Here is a 14,820-nt window from a genome sequence, read left to right as displayed (position 1 = left end):
ATAGATAGTAGATGTCTGATTATCACATGATTTACATCCCTGGAAGAAAAATGCTATAGGTCTCACATTCCTTCCTTGAAAATCTGTTTCTTCTCGTATTCTTTCACTTAGCCTTAGATTTGTCTGGGGTCTGTGTATCTGATTCAGACCCAGCAAATAAAATCTTGCCTGGGGTCTTGAGAGTGTATTTTTCCTTTTTAGCATTGCTGGTTGTATTCGTCTGTTTTCATGCTGCTGATAAAGACATACCCGAGACTGGGTAATTTATAAAGAAAAAGAGGTTTAATGGACTCAAAATTCCACGTGGCTGGGGAGGCCTCACAATCACGGTGGGAGGTGAAATGCACATCTTACATCGCAGCAGATGAGAGAGAATGAGAACAAAGCCAAAGGGATTTCCTCTTATCAAACCATCAGATCTCGTGAGACTTACTCTCTACCATGAGAACAGTATGGGGGAAACCGCCCCTATGATTCAGTGATCTCCCACCAGGTCCCTCCCACAGCATGTGGGAATTACGGGAACTATAATTAAAAATGAGATTTGGGTGGGGACACAGCCAAACCAGATCATAAAGAAACTCCAGGCCCCTAAGAGAGGCTGTTGATGTAAATATAGGGACCGCGGTGGCTCACGCCTGTAATCTCAGCACTTTGGGAGGCCGAGGTGGGTGGATGACCCGAGCTCAGGAGTTCAAGACTAGCCTGGGCAACATGACAAAACCCTGTCTCTACTAAAAATACAAAAATTAGCCGGGCATGGTGGTGTGCGTCTGTAGTCCCAGCTACTTGGGAGACTGAGGCAGGAGAATCACTTGAACCCAGGAGGAGGAGGCTGCAGTGAGCCAAGATCGCACCGCTGCACTCCAGTCTGGGCAACAGAGCAAGACTCAGTATAAAAAAATATATATGTATGTATATAGAGAGAGGGAGAAAGAGAGAGCGTGCGAGCGAGCACATGACACTGAGTGCTAAACAGTAAAGCCATTCAAAGGAAAGCTGCTGGATAAAATGGAAGCCTGAAAACATTCCCACAGTAAAATCCTACCCTGTGTTTCATTACCATTAAATGTCCTTTCAGAGTTATCTCTAAGAAGCCCACTTGGAGACATCTAGACTTTCTAAAATTTAATAATGTCTCTGATAGAAATAACATTACATGCTAATTAATTGTCATGGGGTAACATTATTCAAATTGGTAACTGTAACTCCCGAAGATTACATTAAGTTTGATCAGTGGTCATGGCTATTCTCTGAGAAATAAATTCAGAAACTTATTTCTGTCTCTTCTTCTTTTGACCAAAGGAAAAATTAAGTCAGTGACCTTGGTAGGTTTCTTATTTTGAACCATGTGTATGAGATTTTGTGCTGTCATTTCTAAAAGCTTTTTAATTCAGGTTAGCCAAAAATCTCTGGAAGAGGGTAATTTTTTCATTGGAAAATTCGAGTGTCATATTATTTTCAAGGTTACCTTGTATTGAGCTGGGTTTTTTGTTTTTTTTTAATGTCTCAGAGCTTCAGTTTCTAAATCTGTAACATGGGAATAATAATGCTACAACATCTTAATGGTAGTAGAAGAATTACATAGTGTCTGGCATGCGGCAAGTGCTCAATTATTGTAACTCTGTATGTTTGCATACATAATAACTCCAGGTGTATAGCATTATATACACAAGTTATCTTGGTTTCTCACCTCCTACTTACACCGTATTTGGCACATACTAGGCATCAATTGTGTTTTTGCCTAAAGTCCCCTATTCTGTGAGATCTAAAAATCAAATCAGTTGAACTCATAGACATAGACAGTAACAGGATGGTTACCAGAGGCTGGGAAGGGTAGTGAGGGTTGGCGGGGAGGTTGGGATTGTTAATGGATACAAAAAAAATAGAAGGAATAAGACCTACTATTTGATAGCACAATAGGATGACTATAGTCAATAATAATTTAATTGTATATTTTTAAAATAAAGAATGTGATTGGATTGTTTGTAACTTAAAGGATAAATGCTTGAGGGGATGGATACTCCATTCTCCATGATGTGTTTATTTCACATTGCATGCCTGTATCAAAGCATCTCATGTACCCCATAAATATATACACCTACCATGTACCCAGAAAAAAAAACATTTAAAATAAAAAAAAAAATAAATTTTAAGAAGTGAAGTTCCTTGCTTTGGTTTGTCTTATATGGAAAAAAAAAAAGGTGACTAGTATTTTTTTCTCTAGACCACACCAACCTGGTGTTTCAGTAGAATTACAAATATTTTCTAGTAAAATTAAACATGACAATAGCAATTTAATCCCTTTCAAAACTCTCCATTTTATTCAAGAGGATTCTCGTGGTACCCTGTCTTTCTACCTCATTCGTTCATTTATTCATTCCACAGATATTTACAGAACACCAGTCCTGAGCTGTGCACACAGGTAGGTGCTGGGGACATTGTGAACAAGACAAGAAGAGTCCCCTGCCCTCACTCACGCTGGGGTTGCCCCGATGGCGTCACTTTTTTTGCCGCTCCACCAAACAGTTCCCAACCCTAGTTTCCCCATTGCTTATGAGCTAGTCCTGGAGGCCAGCCACTTACTTCCATGAGCACAGCTGTTCCCTGAGCAGTGGGCCTCCTGGCCTTCCAAGCATTGAGGCCCTCCACCTCCAGACCCTTGGTGGGCTTATAGACAGGTCAGTGGTTGTGCAGCCAGTGCAGAACTGGAACCCTCTCTCCATGAACTGCATTAAAACAAACTGATTATTGTACAAAATCTTGGCAGAAAGATTTGAAAAACGTCCCATGAACAAATACCAAGTCATCTGAGGCTTGTCCACATGATTTACCAGCATTTTTTCACATGACAAAGATGTGAAGGAAAACTAGGGAAATGTGTCAGCCACTATTGGCATGAACCAGAGATATTTACAGGGGAGGGTGAGGGACTCTAGGCCAGAGTCTCCTCAGATTCTTAAAACAGCAAGGATTATGCAAAGATAAAAAGCAAACGTAAACACTAAAACTGTGAATGAAGCAAGAACACAAAGAGGGGAAATCCTTCTGTGGAAACAAGCTTTCCTTCAGAGGAGAAAAACAAGACTCTGCTAAAAAAAATCTGTCAGCCTGGAGTAATAAATGGAGGCTGGTGTCTGCACCGTGCCTCCCTAGTCCACGTTTCTCTGCTAAAACACGATGTTTTTAAATGGAAATGAACGTTTGGCAGCTCGAGGATTGACGTAGCTGACGCCGGCTCCATTGTGGAGTGGGAACACAAACAACAAACGTGAAGATGGTTTTGGGAGTGGGTGAGGCAGAGGGCAAGGGGATGCAGGAAAGTGATAAAAAAGCAAGTGAATTCTGTGAAGTCTGGTGTGAGGGCAGAGGCAGCTTGATTTGGGAACTGATTCCTCTTGTGTTACTCATCCGTTCATTAAACTAGTATTTCTTGAGCGTCTGTTATGTGTCTTACATGGTGCGGGGCTGTAGGGATGCAGTGGCTGTAGCGGGGGGAAGGAACTAACATCCCTCGAGGCCCCACCGTTTGCCAGACAGTGTTCCAGGCTTGCATTGAAATCCTCTGCAACCCTGAGAACTGCGTCCCAGCACTCCGAGGTGGTGGAAGCTGGACTTAGAGCGAGGTTTTTCTGACTCCAGAGCTCACTGCCTCCTTATTGTTTTGAAATCTTAATCCTGTGGTGATTTGCTTTTATGTTTACTTTTAACCAAGGCTAAAACATTTATTCCTGGTGTGGAATGCCACTTCTCCTTTCATCTTTGGACTCTGCTTTGGGCCACGGTGTCTTTCTGATCCAGAGAACCATATTCTCAGGCAATAGGACTGATTCTCCCTTCTCTTTCTAGCTCCTATTTTTCCCCTTAGCCTCTGTATGAGTTTCACGTTCAAGCTCTGAATCATCCTTTCTGTTGCCAAATACTCATGCTGAAACCCCCTGCAAGATCTTCTCTGCTCTCTCTCCAATATAGACACAAATGCTTCCTCTCTCCATACCAAACTTAGTAGAAACCAAAATGAAAGCCAGGAAAGAGACTCAGTGCATTGCTGAAGGCACTCCAGGTCCTTCGCTTTTCTCGTTCTACAGTCAGATTTTATTTGAAAGACAAAAAGACACGTACACAGTAAACCATGGTAAGATGAGGTCCATGGGTTTGATTTAGAGAACTCTAAGCAGAGGCTGCAGAAGAATCTTAAATGAGCGTGATTGTGCAAACTTTAAGATGATCTACATTATGTCTGTGTCTTTTATTGAGCACCTCCTATGTACCAGGCACTGCAGTGCTAGCTAGGGAATATGTTTGGCAGCAAACACAACAGACAAAAAAATTTTTTTGCTGTCATGGGGCTTATATTCAAATGGGGGGAACAGTCAATAAACCTAACAAGGTTGGTATGGTAGGTTAGAGAGCGTTAAGTGCTAAGAAGAAAAATAAAGCAGGGAAGAGAGATGGGGAATATGAGGGAGTGTGGTTGTTATTTTGTGTAGGGAGGCCAAAGAAAGCCTCTCTGAAAAGATGGCATTTGAGTGAAGATGTGAAGTGAGGGAATGAACATTCAGATACCCAGAGAGCCTTTCAGGAAACAGTAGGCCTTGAGCAAGGAGGAGGCCCGGTGTGTGTTCCAGGAACAGGGAACACAGGTGGTGGCGTAGTAAGTAGATGAGCTCTGACTATGTAGGGTCTTGTAGGATTCTGACTTTTCTCTAAGTGAGGTGAGAGCCATTAGGGGGTTTCAAACAGGAATGACCAGATTTGACTTAGTTTTGACAGAGGTTAATGGGGTCAAGAGAGGGATATTTAAGGGTAGGGGAATACCAGCATGTTTGTATGCTATTGGAAGTGATGCATGGAGAGAGAAAATATGACAATGCAGGAAAGAGGGCAGAATTGCTGGTGCAGGGCCCCTAGGTAGGGAAGAGTGCTCGGACTGCGAAAGATGAGGAAAGGAGTTGGCCTCAGGGTCACAGACAGTTCATCCATGGCAGCAGGAGGGAGGCAGAGTATATATGGGCACAGGAGCAGGTGGGAATAGATGTGGTAGAGGGAATGTGTGGAAATTCTCTCCTGATTGCTTCAATTATTTTTGAGAGAAGTAGAAAACAAGATCATGAGCTAAGAGTGAAGATGGAGGAGGAGAGGTGTCAGAAGTTTGAGGAAAGAGGAGTATGAATTAACCATCTAGCAGCGTGGCAGAGTAAATCCACCAGGGAATGTGGTAGGATTGCCAATTGGCAGTCCTAGTTTCTGGTCGTGAATTTAAAATGCCTGTAATCCCAGCAATTGGGAGGCTAGAGGAGGAGGATCGTTTGAGCCCAGGAGTTTGAAACCAGCCTGGGCAACATACCAAGACTCTGTCTCTAAAAAAAGTTTTAAAAACAAATCATGGTGGGATTGATCTTGTTGGTTTTGAAGGCTGAGAATGTATGTGTGTTGGAGGGGAGTGGGGAAGGGAAGGATAGTGTTGTGGTGATGAGTTGGGGATGGCAGTTCTTGCCAGGATCTCTTAGAACTTTGTCACTTCCCAGTTACAAGTGTATACAAGGAATACTTAGAAGAAAAGTAACACAAAAAGGCATCAAAGTTCTCAAAGTAGTTCTATCAAGACGGTGGAATGAGGGACAGTGTTTCATCTCCTTTTCACTGTTTTCCCTTGAACTCCATCCAAGATCCTCACCAATGAACTCAGTTTAAAAATTCTACCACCTCTTGCTTGTAATTTATTTATTTATTTTGTATTTAGAGACGTAATCTTACTATGTTGCCCAGGTTGGCGTGCAGTACTTTTTTACAAGGTTCAAATTACTTTGTCTAGGATTTACTAAGGAAAAAACACACATTAAAAACAACGATGACCACAAATAATATCCCTGCTGACGATGTTTCCCTGGGTGTTCTTAATGTGTTTTCACAGGATATCCCAGATAAAGCAAATGCCTTTCTGTCCTTGAATATGGTTAAGTACAATGCATCCTGCCACAGACTGTATTATATTTTTTTGGCCAGATCCAACCTCTCAGGTTCTTCCAGGAAATGTGTTTCTAAAAATTTCCAAAGCCGGTATAGAGAGTCCTTATGTGCCCAGATACACAGATTTGTAATTAGTAATAGCTAAAGGGTTGTTTTTCATGTTTTTGAGAAGTTATCTGAAGCCTCAAGGACTATTAGAAGTCAAATTATTCTGTATTTCCAGTTTGGTTATCAAATCTCATTGTTTTTATTAGATAAAGAGTGCAGTTACTCTCCTAACCATCATCCTTCCTTATCCCCAGCAGCACTACATGGTAATTAAACCTCCTGGTCCTACAAACTAAGACTATTTCATAAATGTTTGTGGAAACTTGCCAATTTATTATTTACCTAACCCAATAAATACCATAGAATATTTTTGAAATTTCCTGTTATATCCTGCTTTAGGGCAAGTATATTGATTTTTCTCTAGGCTGTAAGTAGAACACTATTTTATCTAAAGAGACAGATGCAATAAATTTAACATAAATATAGGGAATATCATAATCACAGTGTATTTCTTGAATGAATCAAAACAGAATTGAATGAATGTTTGATTAGTCCTACAAAGACCCTCTTAACCTCCAGGCATTTCAAGAGACTGACCTGACTCTTGAGTATGAAATCCTGCAGAAAAAGTAATAACTGCTTGAAACTAACAACATAGAAAACTGAACTGAATTCTTGAATGTGTCTAAAAGTGAGTACCTCTGTGAGCTCCGGCAGTTTACTTAACCTCACTGACCATCAGTTTTATTGGTGGTTTAGTTACCCTCACTGGCCCTCAGTTTTGTCATCTGAAATATTGGATAATTTGATGAAAACTATAGAGGTTTTTTGTTTTGTTTTATTTGTTTGTTTGTTTGTTTGAGACAGAGTTTTGCTCCTGTTGCCCAGGCTGGAGTGCAATGGCGTGATCTCAGCTCACCGCAACCTCTGCCTCCCAGGTTCAAGCGATTCTCCTGCTTCAGCCTGCCCAGTAGCCGGGATTACAGGCATGCACCACCACCCCTGGCTAATTTTGTATTTTTAGCAGACATGGGGTTTCACCATGTTGGTCAGGCTGGTCTAGAACTCCCTACCTTGTGATCCATGTGCCTTGGCCTCCCAAAGTGCTGGGATTAATGCTGTGAGCCACTGTGCCTGGTCGAGTTATTGAGAGTATAAAGGGACTGTAGGGATTTTCTAATGTCTCTTTAAAGAAAGCAGGAGTGCTAACTTTTAGTTTGTTTCCTTTTCCATTATACTCTGCTGAACTTTCATTACTTCCAAATCAAAAAGTTGATAATTCCAACTTTAAAATTAGTTATGGTGGCTCATGGCTGTAATCCCAGCACTTTGGAAGGCCGAGGCAGGTGGATCACGAGGTCAGGAGTTCAAGGCCAGCCTGGCCAATATGGTGAAACCCTGTTTCTACTAAAAATACAAAAATTAGCCGGGCGTGTTGGTATGCGCCTGTAATCCCAACTACTCGGGAGGCTGAGGCAGGAAAACCACTTGAACCTGGGAGGCAGAGGTTGCAGTGAGCCGAGATCGAGCCATTGCACTCCAGCCTGGGTGACAGAGCGAGACTCAGTCTCAAAGAAAAAAAAAGGTAGTTTCAAAATTGTGAGACCAGGCACAGTGGCTCATGCCTGTAATCGCAGTAGTTTGGGCAGCCAAGATGGGAGGATCCCCTGAGCTCAGGAGTTTGAGACCAACCTGGGCAACATGGCAAAATCCCATCTCTTTTTTTTTTTTTTTTTTTTTTTTTTGAGACGGAGTCTCGCTCTGTCGCCCAGGCTGGAGTGCAGTGGCGCGATCTCGGCTCACTGCAAGCTCCGCCTCCTGGGTTCACGCCATTCTCCTGCCTCAGCCTCTCTGAGTAGCTGGGACTACAGGCGCCCGCCACGACGCCCGGCTAATTTTTTTTGTATTTTTAGTAGAGACGGGGTTTCACCGTGGTCTCGATCTCCTGACCTCGTGATCTGCCCGCCTCAGCCTCCCAAAGTGCTGGGATTACAAGCGTGAGCCACCGCGCCCGGCCCAAAATCCCATCTCTACCAAAAAAAAAAAAAAAAGGGCGTGGTGGTGTGTGCTTGTAGTCCCAGTTTTTCAGGAGGCTGAGGTAGGAGGATCACCTGAGCCCAGGAGGTCAATGCTGCAGTGAGCCACTGCACTCTAGCTTGGAAAACAGAATGAGACCCTGTCTCAAAAACAAAACAAAACCAAATCTTGGTGACTTTGGAAGCAGAATCACACATGCCTGTCCACATTCCACATCCCAGGCCTACTGAGCCATCTCGGAGGATTTTTAGATGAACAATCCAACAGTTGTGGTGATGGTTGCACAACTCTGTGAATATGCTAAAAAGCACTGCATTGGACATTTTAAGTAGGTGAACTGGATGGTATGTGAATTATATCTCAATAAAGCTAGGTCAGAATTCTTTTGTTGGAAGATGGTAATGTTACCGGAAAGGGGTCCCAATCCAGACCCCCAAGAGAGGGTTCTTGGACCTTGTGCAAGAAAGAATTTGGGGTAAGTCCATAGAGTGAAACCAAGTTTATCAGAAAGAAAAGGGATAAAAGAATGGCTACTCCATAGGCAGAGCAGTGGCATGGGCTGCTCCATTGAGTATATGTATAGTTATTTCTTGATTATATGCTAAACAAGGGGTGGATTATTCATGAATTTTCCAGGAAAGGGGTGAGCAATTTCAGGAACTGAGGGTTCCTCCCCATTTTAGGCCATGTAGAGTAACTTGCTGACATTCCATGGCATCTGTAAACTGTCATGGCACTGGTAGGAGTGTCTTTAGCATGCTGATGCATTATAATTAGTGTATGATGAACAGTGAGGACAACCAGAGGTCACTTTCGTGGCCATCTTGGTTTTGGTGAATTTTGGCTGGCTTCTTTACCACAACCCCTTATCAGCAGAGTCTGTGTGACCTGTAAATTGTGCCGACCTCCTATCTCATCCTGTGACTTAGAATTCCTAACCTCCTAGGAATGCAGCCCAGCAGGTCTCAGCCTCATTTTACCCAGCCCCTATTCAAGATGGAGTCGCTGTAGTTCAAATGCCTCTGACAATAGAAACCAACCCAATCCAACTCAAGTGAGAAAAGAAAGTTCTCACTAGATATCCAGGCATGACTGGACCCAGGTCTTAAGCATTAGCATTAAATCCCACACTGTCTCCACCTCTCAGCCCTTGTTCCTCTGCAGTAGCTTCACTCTCAGGAAGGCTTTCTCCACAGGTGGCCCCTGGCAGTTCTCAGCTTAAATATTTACCGATTTATCAACTCTAGCAGAAGCATCTCATTCAGCAAAAGTACTGGAATGAAGTGTCATGGATAGCTTGGGCCATGTGACCATCCTATACTAATAAACGCTCACATAGCACTATGTGCCAATTCTATTCTTGTAACATCCCATTGGGGTTCAGAACACACCACCCCAATATATGGCACTTTGGCATACTGCATATTTTAATCTGAAGGAATATGAGAAAATGCAGACACAGGAAGGTCTCTCTGACCTTTCCTCTACCCTTCTCCTGAAGCACATCATAAAATCCAGGACAGATTTTCTGAGCTTCCCTTGAGGAGGGTCATGAAACACTCATGTGAGAGTTGCTTTCCCTATATTCAAAGGGAAGGAGCATCCTTATCTCTGAAGATGATGGGACACAGAGAAGAATCCAAACAGGCCTTGCTAAGTTCCTCCAGGTCTCTGCACTCACCTTACACCCTTTGCCCTATCATATTTCTCCACCACCATCCTCTTCATCAACCTACTATGAAAAACAATCAGGTTTAATTGCTTCTCTATGGTTTCCTTTCTTTATGAAGGCTGCTGTGTCATGTAAAACATTAAATAAATTTGTGTGCTTCTCTCTTATTAATTTGGCTTTTATTATAGGAGCACTAGCCAATGCAGCTAAGATGTAAGATGGATAGAAGAAAATATATTTTTCCCCCAACAGCACTTTATAGGTGAAAAACTTCAAACTTGAGGCACACAGAAGTTAAGTCACTTGCCCAGGTTCACACAGTAGTAAGTATTGGAGCTGGGGATTTGAAACTCAGGAAGTCTCTGCCTTTAGAGTCTGTGGTTTTATTGGTCTTTAATGCTATGCTGGAGACAAGGGAAAGAAATGTTCAGACTGGCCAGTGCTGGAGCAGATTCTATATTTACAACCTCATTCTCTCCTGACATCCTGTATTCTAGACCCTTGAGGGCTGGATGTTTATCATATCAGATGTTAGTGAATTTTAGAAAGCAGGTTTGTGAGCACCTTCTGCTTCAGAGACTGCAGCTGTTTCTGCATCATATTCATCATTGCCAATGTCAGCCTGACTGTAGCCATTTGAAAAGAAGCCTCAGAGTTCGTAATAAAGCAAGAGTCAGGCTTCCTGGCCCCAGAATCAGGACCATGTCAAGATCCTGGCCTCTCTTAAAGAAAATTATTACCAGTACACAGCCTTGGGAAGAAACAATAAAGTAACTGGTGCTTCATCAGCGATAAGAAGTAAAATGAGACTAGCCGGGCACGGTGGCTCACGCCTGTAATCCCAGCACTTTGGGAGGCCGAGGCGGGCAGACCACGAGGTCAGGAGATCAAGATCATCCTGGCTAACACGGTGAAACCCCATTTCTACTAAAAATACAAAAAATTAGCCGGGGGTGGTGGCGGGCGCCTGTAGTCCCAGCCACTCGGAAGACTGAGGCAGGAGAATGGTGTGAACCCAGGAGGCGGAGCTTGCAGTGAGCTGAGATCACACCACTGCACTCCAGCCTGGGTAACAGAGCGAGACTTCACCTCAAAAAAAAAAAAAAAAAAGTAAAACGAGACTTTAGAAATTACCAGAATAAGTGATAACTAATAGACAAACTCATTATTATAGAACCCAAGAATTAGGCTTCAGGGAACATTACTTTCAAAAAATGCAGACCCAGATTTGGAGAATTAAAAGTTTTTCCATCTTTTTCTGGTACAGGAAATAAATTCACACAGATACATTTTCCTTTCTTTCTTTCTTTCTTTCTTTCTTTCTTTCTTTCTTTCTTTCTTTCTTCTTTCTCTTTCTTTTTTCTTTCTCTTTCTTTTTTCTCTTTCTTTCTTTCTTTCTTTCTTTCTTTCTTTCTTTCTTTCTTTCTTTCTTTCTTTCTTTCTTTCTTTTCTTTCTTTCGTGAGATGGAGTCTCACTCTGTCACCCAGGCTGGAGTGCAGTGTCACTACCTCGGCTCACTGTGACCTCTGCCTCCCAGGTTCAAGTGATTCTTAAGCCTTAGCCTCCTGAGTAGCTAGGACTGCAGGCACATGCTACCACGACCAGCTAATTTTTGTATTGTTAGTAGAGACGAGATTTCACCATGTTGGCCAGGCTGGTCTTGAACTCCTGGCCTCAAGCATTCTTCCTGCCTTGACCTCCCAAAGTGCTGGGATTACAGGTGTGAGCCACAGCGCCCGGCCTACACAGAAAAATATTTCTAAGCTGTCAGTTACTGACCCTGTTTTTGAGAATTGGTTCACAGGACCACTGGTATCAGAAATCACCTGGGATGTACTTTATTAAATCATAATCCCAGTCGGGCTTACGCCGGTGATCCCAGCTACTCAAGAGGGAAGGCCGGAGGGTCGCTTGAGCCCAGGAGTTCAAGGTTGCAGTCAGCTATGATCAGGCCATGGCACACCAGTCTGGGCAGCAGAGTAAGACCCTGTCTCTAAAAAGTAAATAAAATTAAATCATAATCCCAAATAGACACAAGAATCTGTATTTGTTAAACACGCTAAGCGACTCTTTTGTCCACCAAAGTTTGAGAATCATCACCGTAAGTGGCTGGGGCAAAATAGGATATTAGAAGAAGTAAGACCATTGGGGTCTGTATTAGTTCATTCTTGCACTGCTGTAAAGAAATACCTGAAACTGGGTAATTTATCAAGAAAAGAGATTTAGTTGGCTCGCAGTTCTGCAGGCTGTACAGGAAGCATAGCGACATCTGCTTTTGGGGAGGTCTCAGGGAGCTTTCATGCCTGGCAAAAGGCAAAGCAGGAGCAGGCATTGTACATGGTAGGAGCAGGATTGAGAGAGGGGGCGGTGCTCCACTTTTAAACAAACAGCTCTAGTAATAACTCACTCTCTCACGAGAACAGCACCAGGGGGATAGTGCTAAACCATTCACAATAAACTGCCCCCATGATCCTATCACCTCCCACCAGGCCCCTCTTCCAACACCGGGGATGACATGAGATTTGGGCGGGGACACAAATCCACACCATATCAGGGTCTTAAACTGAACCAAAAGTAATGGCCATAGGAGGCATTTTCTACTGGGTAGGGAAAGGGGGCAGCTCATTTTTCTCAGAGGCCACCGTATTTTGAACAGCTTTAATTGTTAGGTGGTACCTCTAATGTTTATATCTTTTTTTTTTTTTTTGAGACAAGGTCTCACTCTGTCACCCAGGTTGGAGTGCAGTGGTGCAGACGTGGCTCACTGCAGTCTTGACATCCGGGGTTCAAGTGATCCTCCCACTTCAGCCTCTCAAGTAGCTGGGACCACAGGCATGTACCACCACACCTGGCTATTTATATTTTGTAGAGACAGAGTCTCACCATGTTGCCCAGGCTATATGTATTAGTCTGTTTTCATGCTGCTGATAAAGACATACCCAAGACTGGGCAATTTACAAAACAAAGAGGTTTAATTGGACCTACAGTTCCACATGGCTGGGGAGGCCTCGCAATCATGGCGGAAGGCAGGGAGGAGCAAGTCACATCTTACGTGGATGGCAGCAGGAAAAAAGAGCTTGTGCAGGAAAACTCCCCCTTGTAATAATCATCAAATCTCGTGAGATTTACTATCACAAGCACAGCATAGGAAAGACCTGCCCCCATGATTCAATTACCTCCCACAGGTCCCTCCCACAACACGTAGGAATTTAAGATGAGATTTGGGTGGGGACACAGCCAAACCATATCACTATATATCTTCTCATTCTTTCTTTTCTTTTTTTTTTTTTTTTTTGGAGACGGAGTTTTGCTCTTGTTGCCCAGGCTGGAGTACAGGCACAATCTCGGCTCACTGCAACCTCCGCCTCCTGGGTTCAAGTGATTCTCCTGTCTCAGCCTCCCAAGTAGCTGGGATTACAGGCTCCTGCCACCATGCGCAGCTAATTTTTGTATTTTTAGTAGAGACTAAGGGTTTAGTAGAGACTTAGGGTTTCACCATGTTGGTCAGGCTGGTTTTGAACAGCTGACCTCAGGCAATCTGCCCACCTCAGCCTCCCAAAGTCCTGGGATTATACGCATGAGCCACCGTGCCTGGCATATCTTCTCATTCTGTATGTTCAGAATTGTTGATCTCTATATTCACTGCTACCTCTGTAGAGCAGAAAAGGGTAGCACTAACCAGTGAATTTTAGTAAAGAATTTTTCAGATGGAAAATGTACTCTTATTAGCTATAAACTGACTAACCAACAACAATAATTAGCATTAGTGAAAAGAGCAATTGTTAAATAATAAGAGCTAACCATTTTTGAGTGGACTATAGTAAGCGCTTTACATGCATTATCTCACTCTGTCCTCCTAGTCACCTTATGAATGAATAGGTGGTGATATTATCTCTATTATCAGACGAGGACACTGGAGTACAGACGTTAAGTATCGTGTCCTAGATCACAAATACTGGGGCAAAGTTGGACTCATTCAGACTGAGTCTGTTTAACATTAGAGCCCATTTGCTTTTAACCTTTGAGCCATGCTGTCTTATCCTCTCAACAAGAATTTATTATTCTCTGGGAGATTGAAAACAGAGTCTGAAGAAACATTGACTGCAACAAGTGTGCATTTATTATATACTGGAAAAGAAAGCTACCCTGCCCCTGGCTCCGGGACTCACCATTCTAAGAGATCTAGCTGATATGCACAGAGGCAGGCTTGTATGTCTCAGGTACCTGTTATCCAAATTAGGACACAATGGTGCCCATATCCTGTGGGGCCCCTCAGTGCTTCCAGAGCATTCCAAGGGTCAGATTTCTCCTGCTTCCTGGGTCTTGGATCCTTGACTTTGTGAGTCCATTTTAGTTGCTGCTCTTGAGCCATCCTAAAGGTCAGAGCTGGGTTAAAGATAGAATAGTTAGCATGCCTGGAAGAATCAGCCAGAGCAACCTGTCTCTAAGTGCACTTTTGCTCCAATTCCAGTGACCACTTTAGGCCAAGCCATGAGTTTATATAATGGGATATCCGAAGATAATATGACCTCAGAAATTCACAGAGCAGATGGGACCCTTGCACAAATCATTACAGTATAAGGCAACGTGTGGTAGAGTGTGGGAGCTCTAGTGTCCAACTGCCTGACCAAGTCCAGTGTCGCCACTGCCCTTTTAGAGATAGTACTTAACCTTTCTCAATCATGGCTTTCTCAGCTATAACAAGGAATAGTAGTAGGATTAAATGGAATAAAATGTATCAAGTGCTTCATAGGATTCCCATCCCATAGTATGTGTTCAATAAGTAGCTCTTATTATTGGCTCTTATTATTGCTGTAAGCAAAATATTATTTGTGGCAAGAAGAAGGAGATACTGCTCCTAGCAGTCAGAGAAGTCTTCTTTGAGGAGGAGCATTTGATCTGGGCCCAGATGGGAGGAATTTCTGTGAGAGAGGAGGGATTATTCTATGCAGCAGCGGAACCATAACCTGCAAAAGCACAAAGGGAGAGGCAAGGCACGTGCAGGGCGCGGTGAGTGAGGCAGAATGGCTGTGGGGCAGAGGGTGCGGGAGTGCAGGAGGGAAGGTGGGAAAGACTGGTCAGAGGGCGTTTG

General features: G+C 43.3%; 1 protein-coding gene across 8 annotated transcripts in view; it reads left to right on the top strand.

Annotated features, from left to right (window-relative positions):
* Positions 1 to 14,820, top strand: part of TMCC3 (transmembrane and coiled-coil domain family 3) — a 304,986-nt gene that overhangs the window by 178,189 nt on the left and 111,977 nt on the right. For 2 of the 8 annotated variants that reach the window (XM_055238348.2, XM_055238342.2), the window contains one exon: positions 2,389 to 2,429. The exons of the other annotated variants lie outside the window; for them this stretch is intronic. In XM_055238348.2, coding sequence (XP_055094323.2) covers positions 2,389 to 2,429 — 41 coding nt within the window. The remainder of the gene's footprint in view (positions 1 to 2,388; positions 2,430 to 14,820) is intronic. 8 annotated transcript variants of the gene reach the window in all.

Source organism: Symphalangus syndactylus, chromosome 13, assembly GCF_028878055.3.
Source record: "Symphalangus syndactylus isolate Jambi chromosome 13, NHGRI_mSymSyn1-v2.1_pri, whole genome shotgun sequence".
Lineage (NCBI taxonomy): Eukaryota > Metazoa > Chordata > Mammalia > Primates > Hylobatidae > Symphalangus > Symphalangus syndactylus.
Note: the sequence above shows the minus strand (reverse complement) of the source record. Positions and strands in the feature narration are given on the sequence as shown.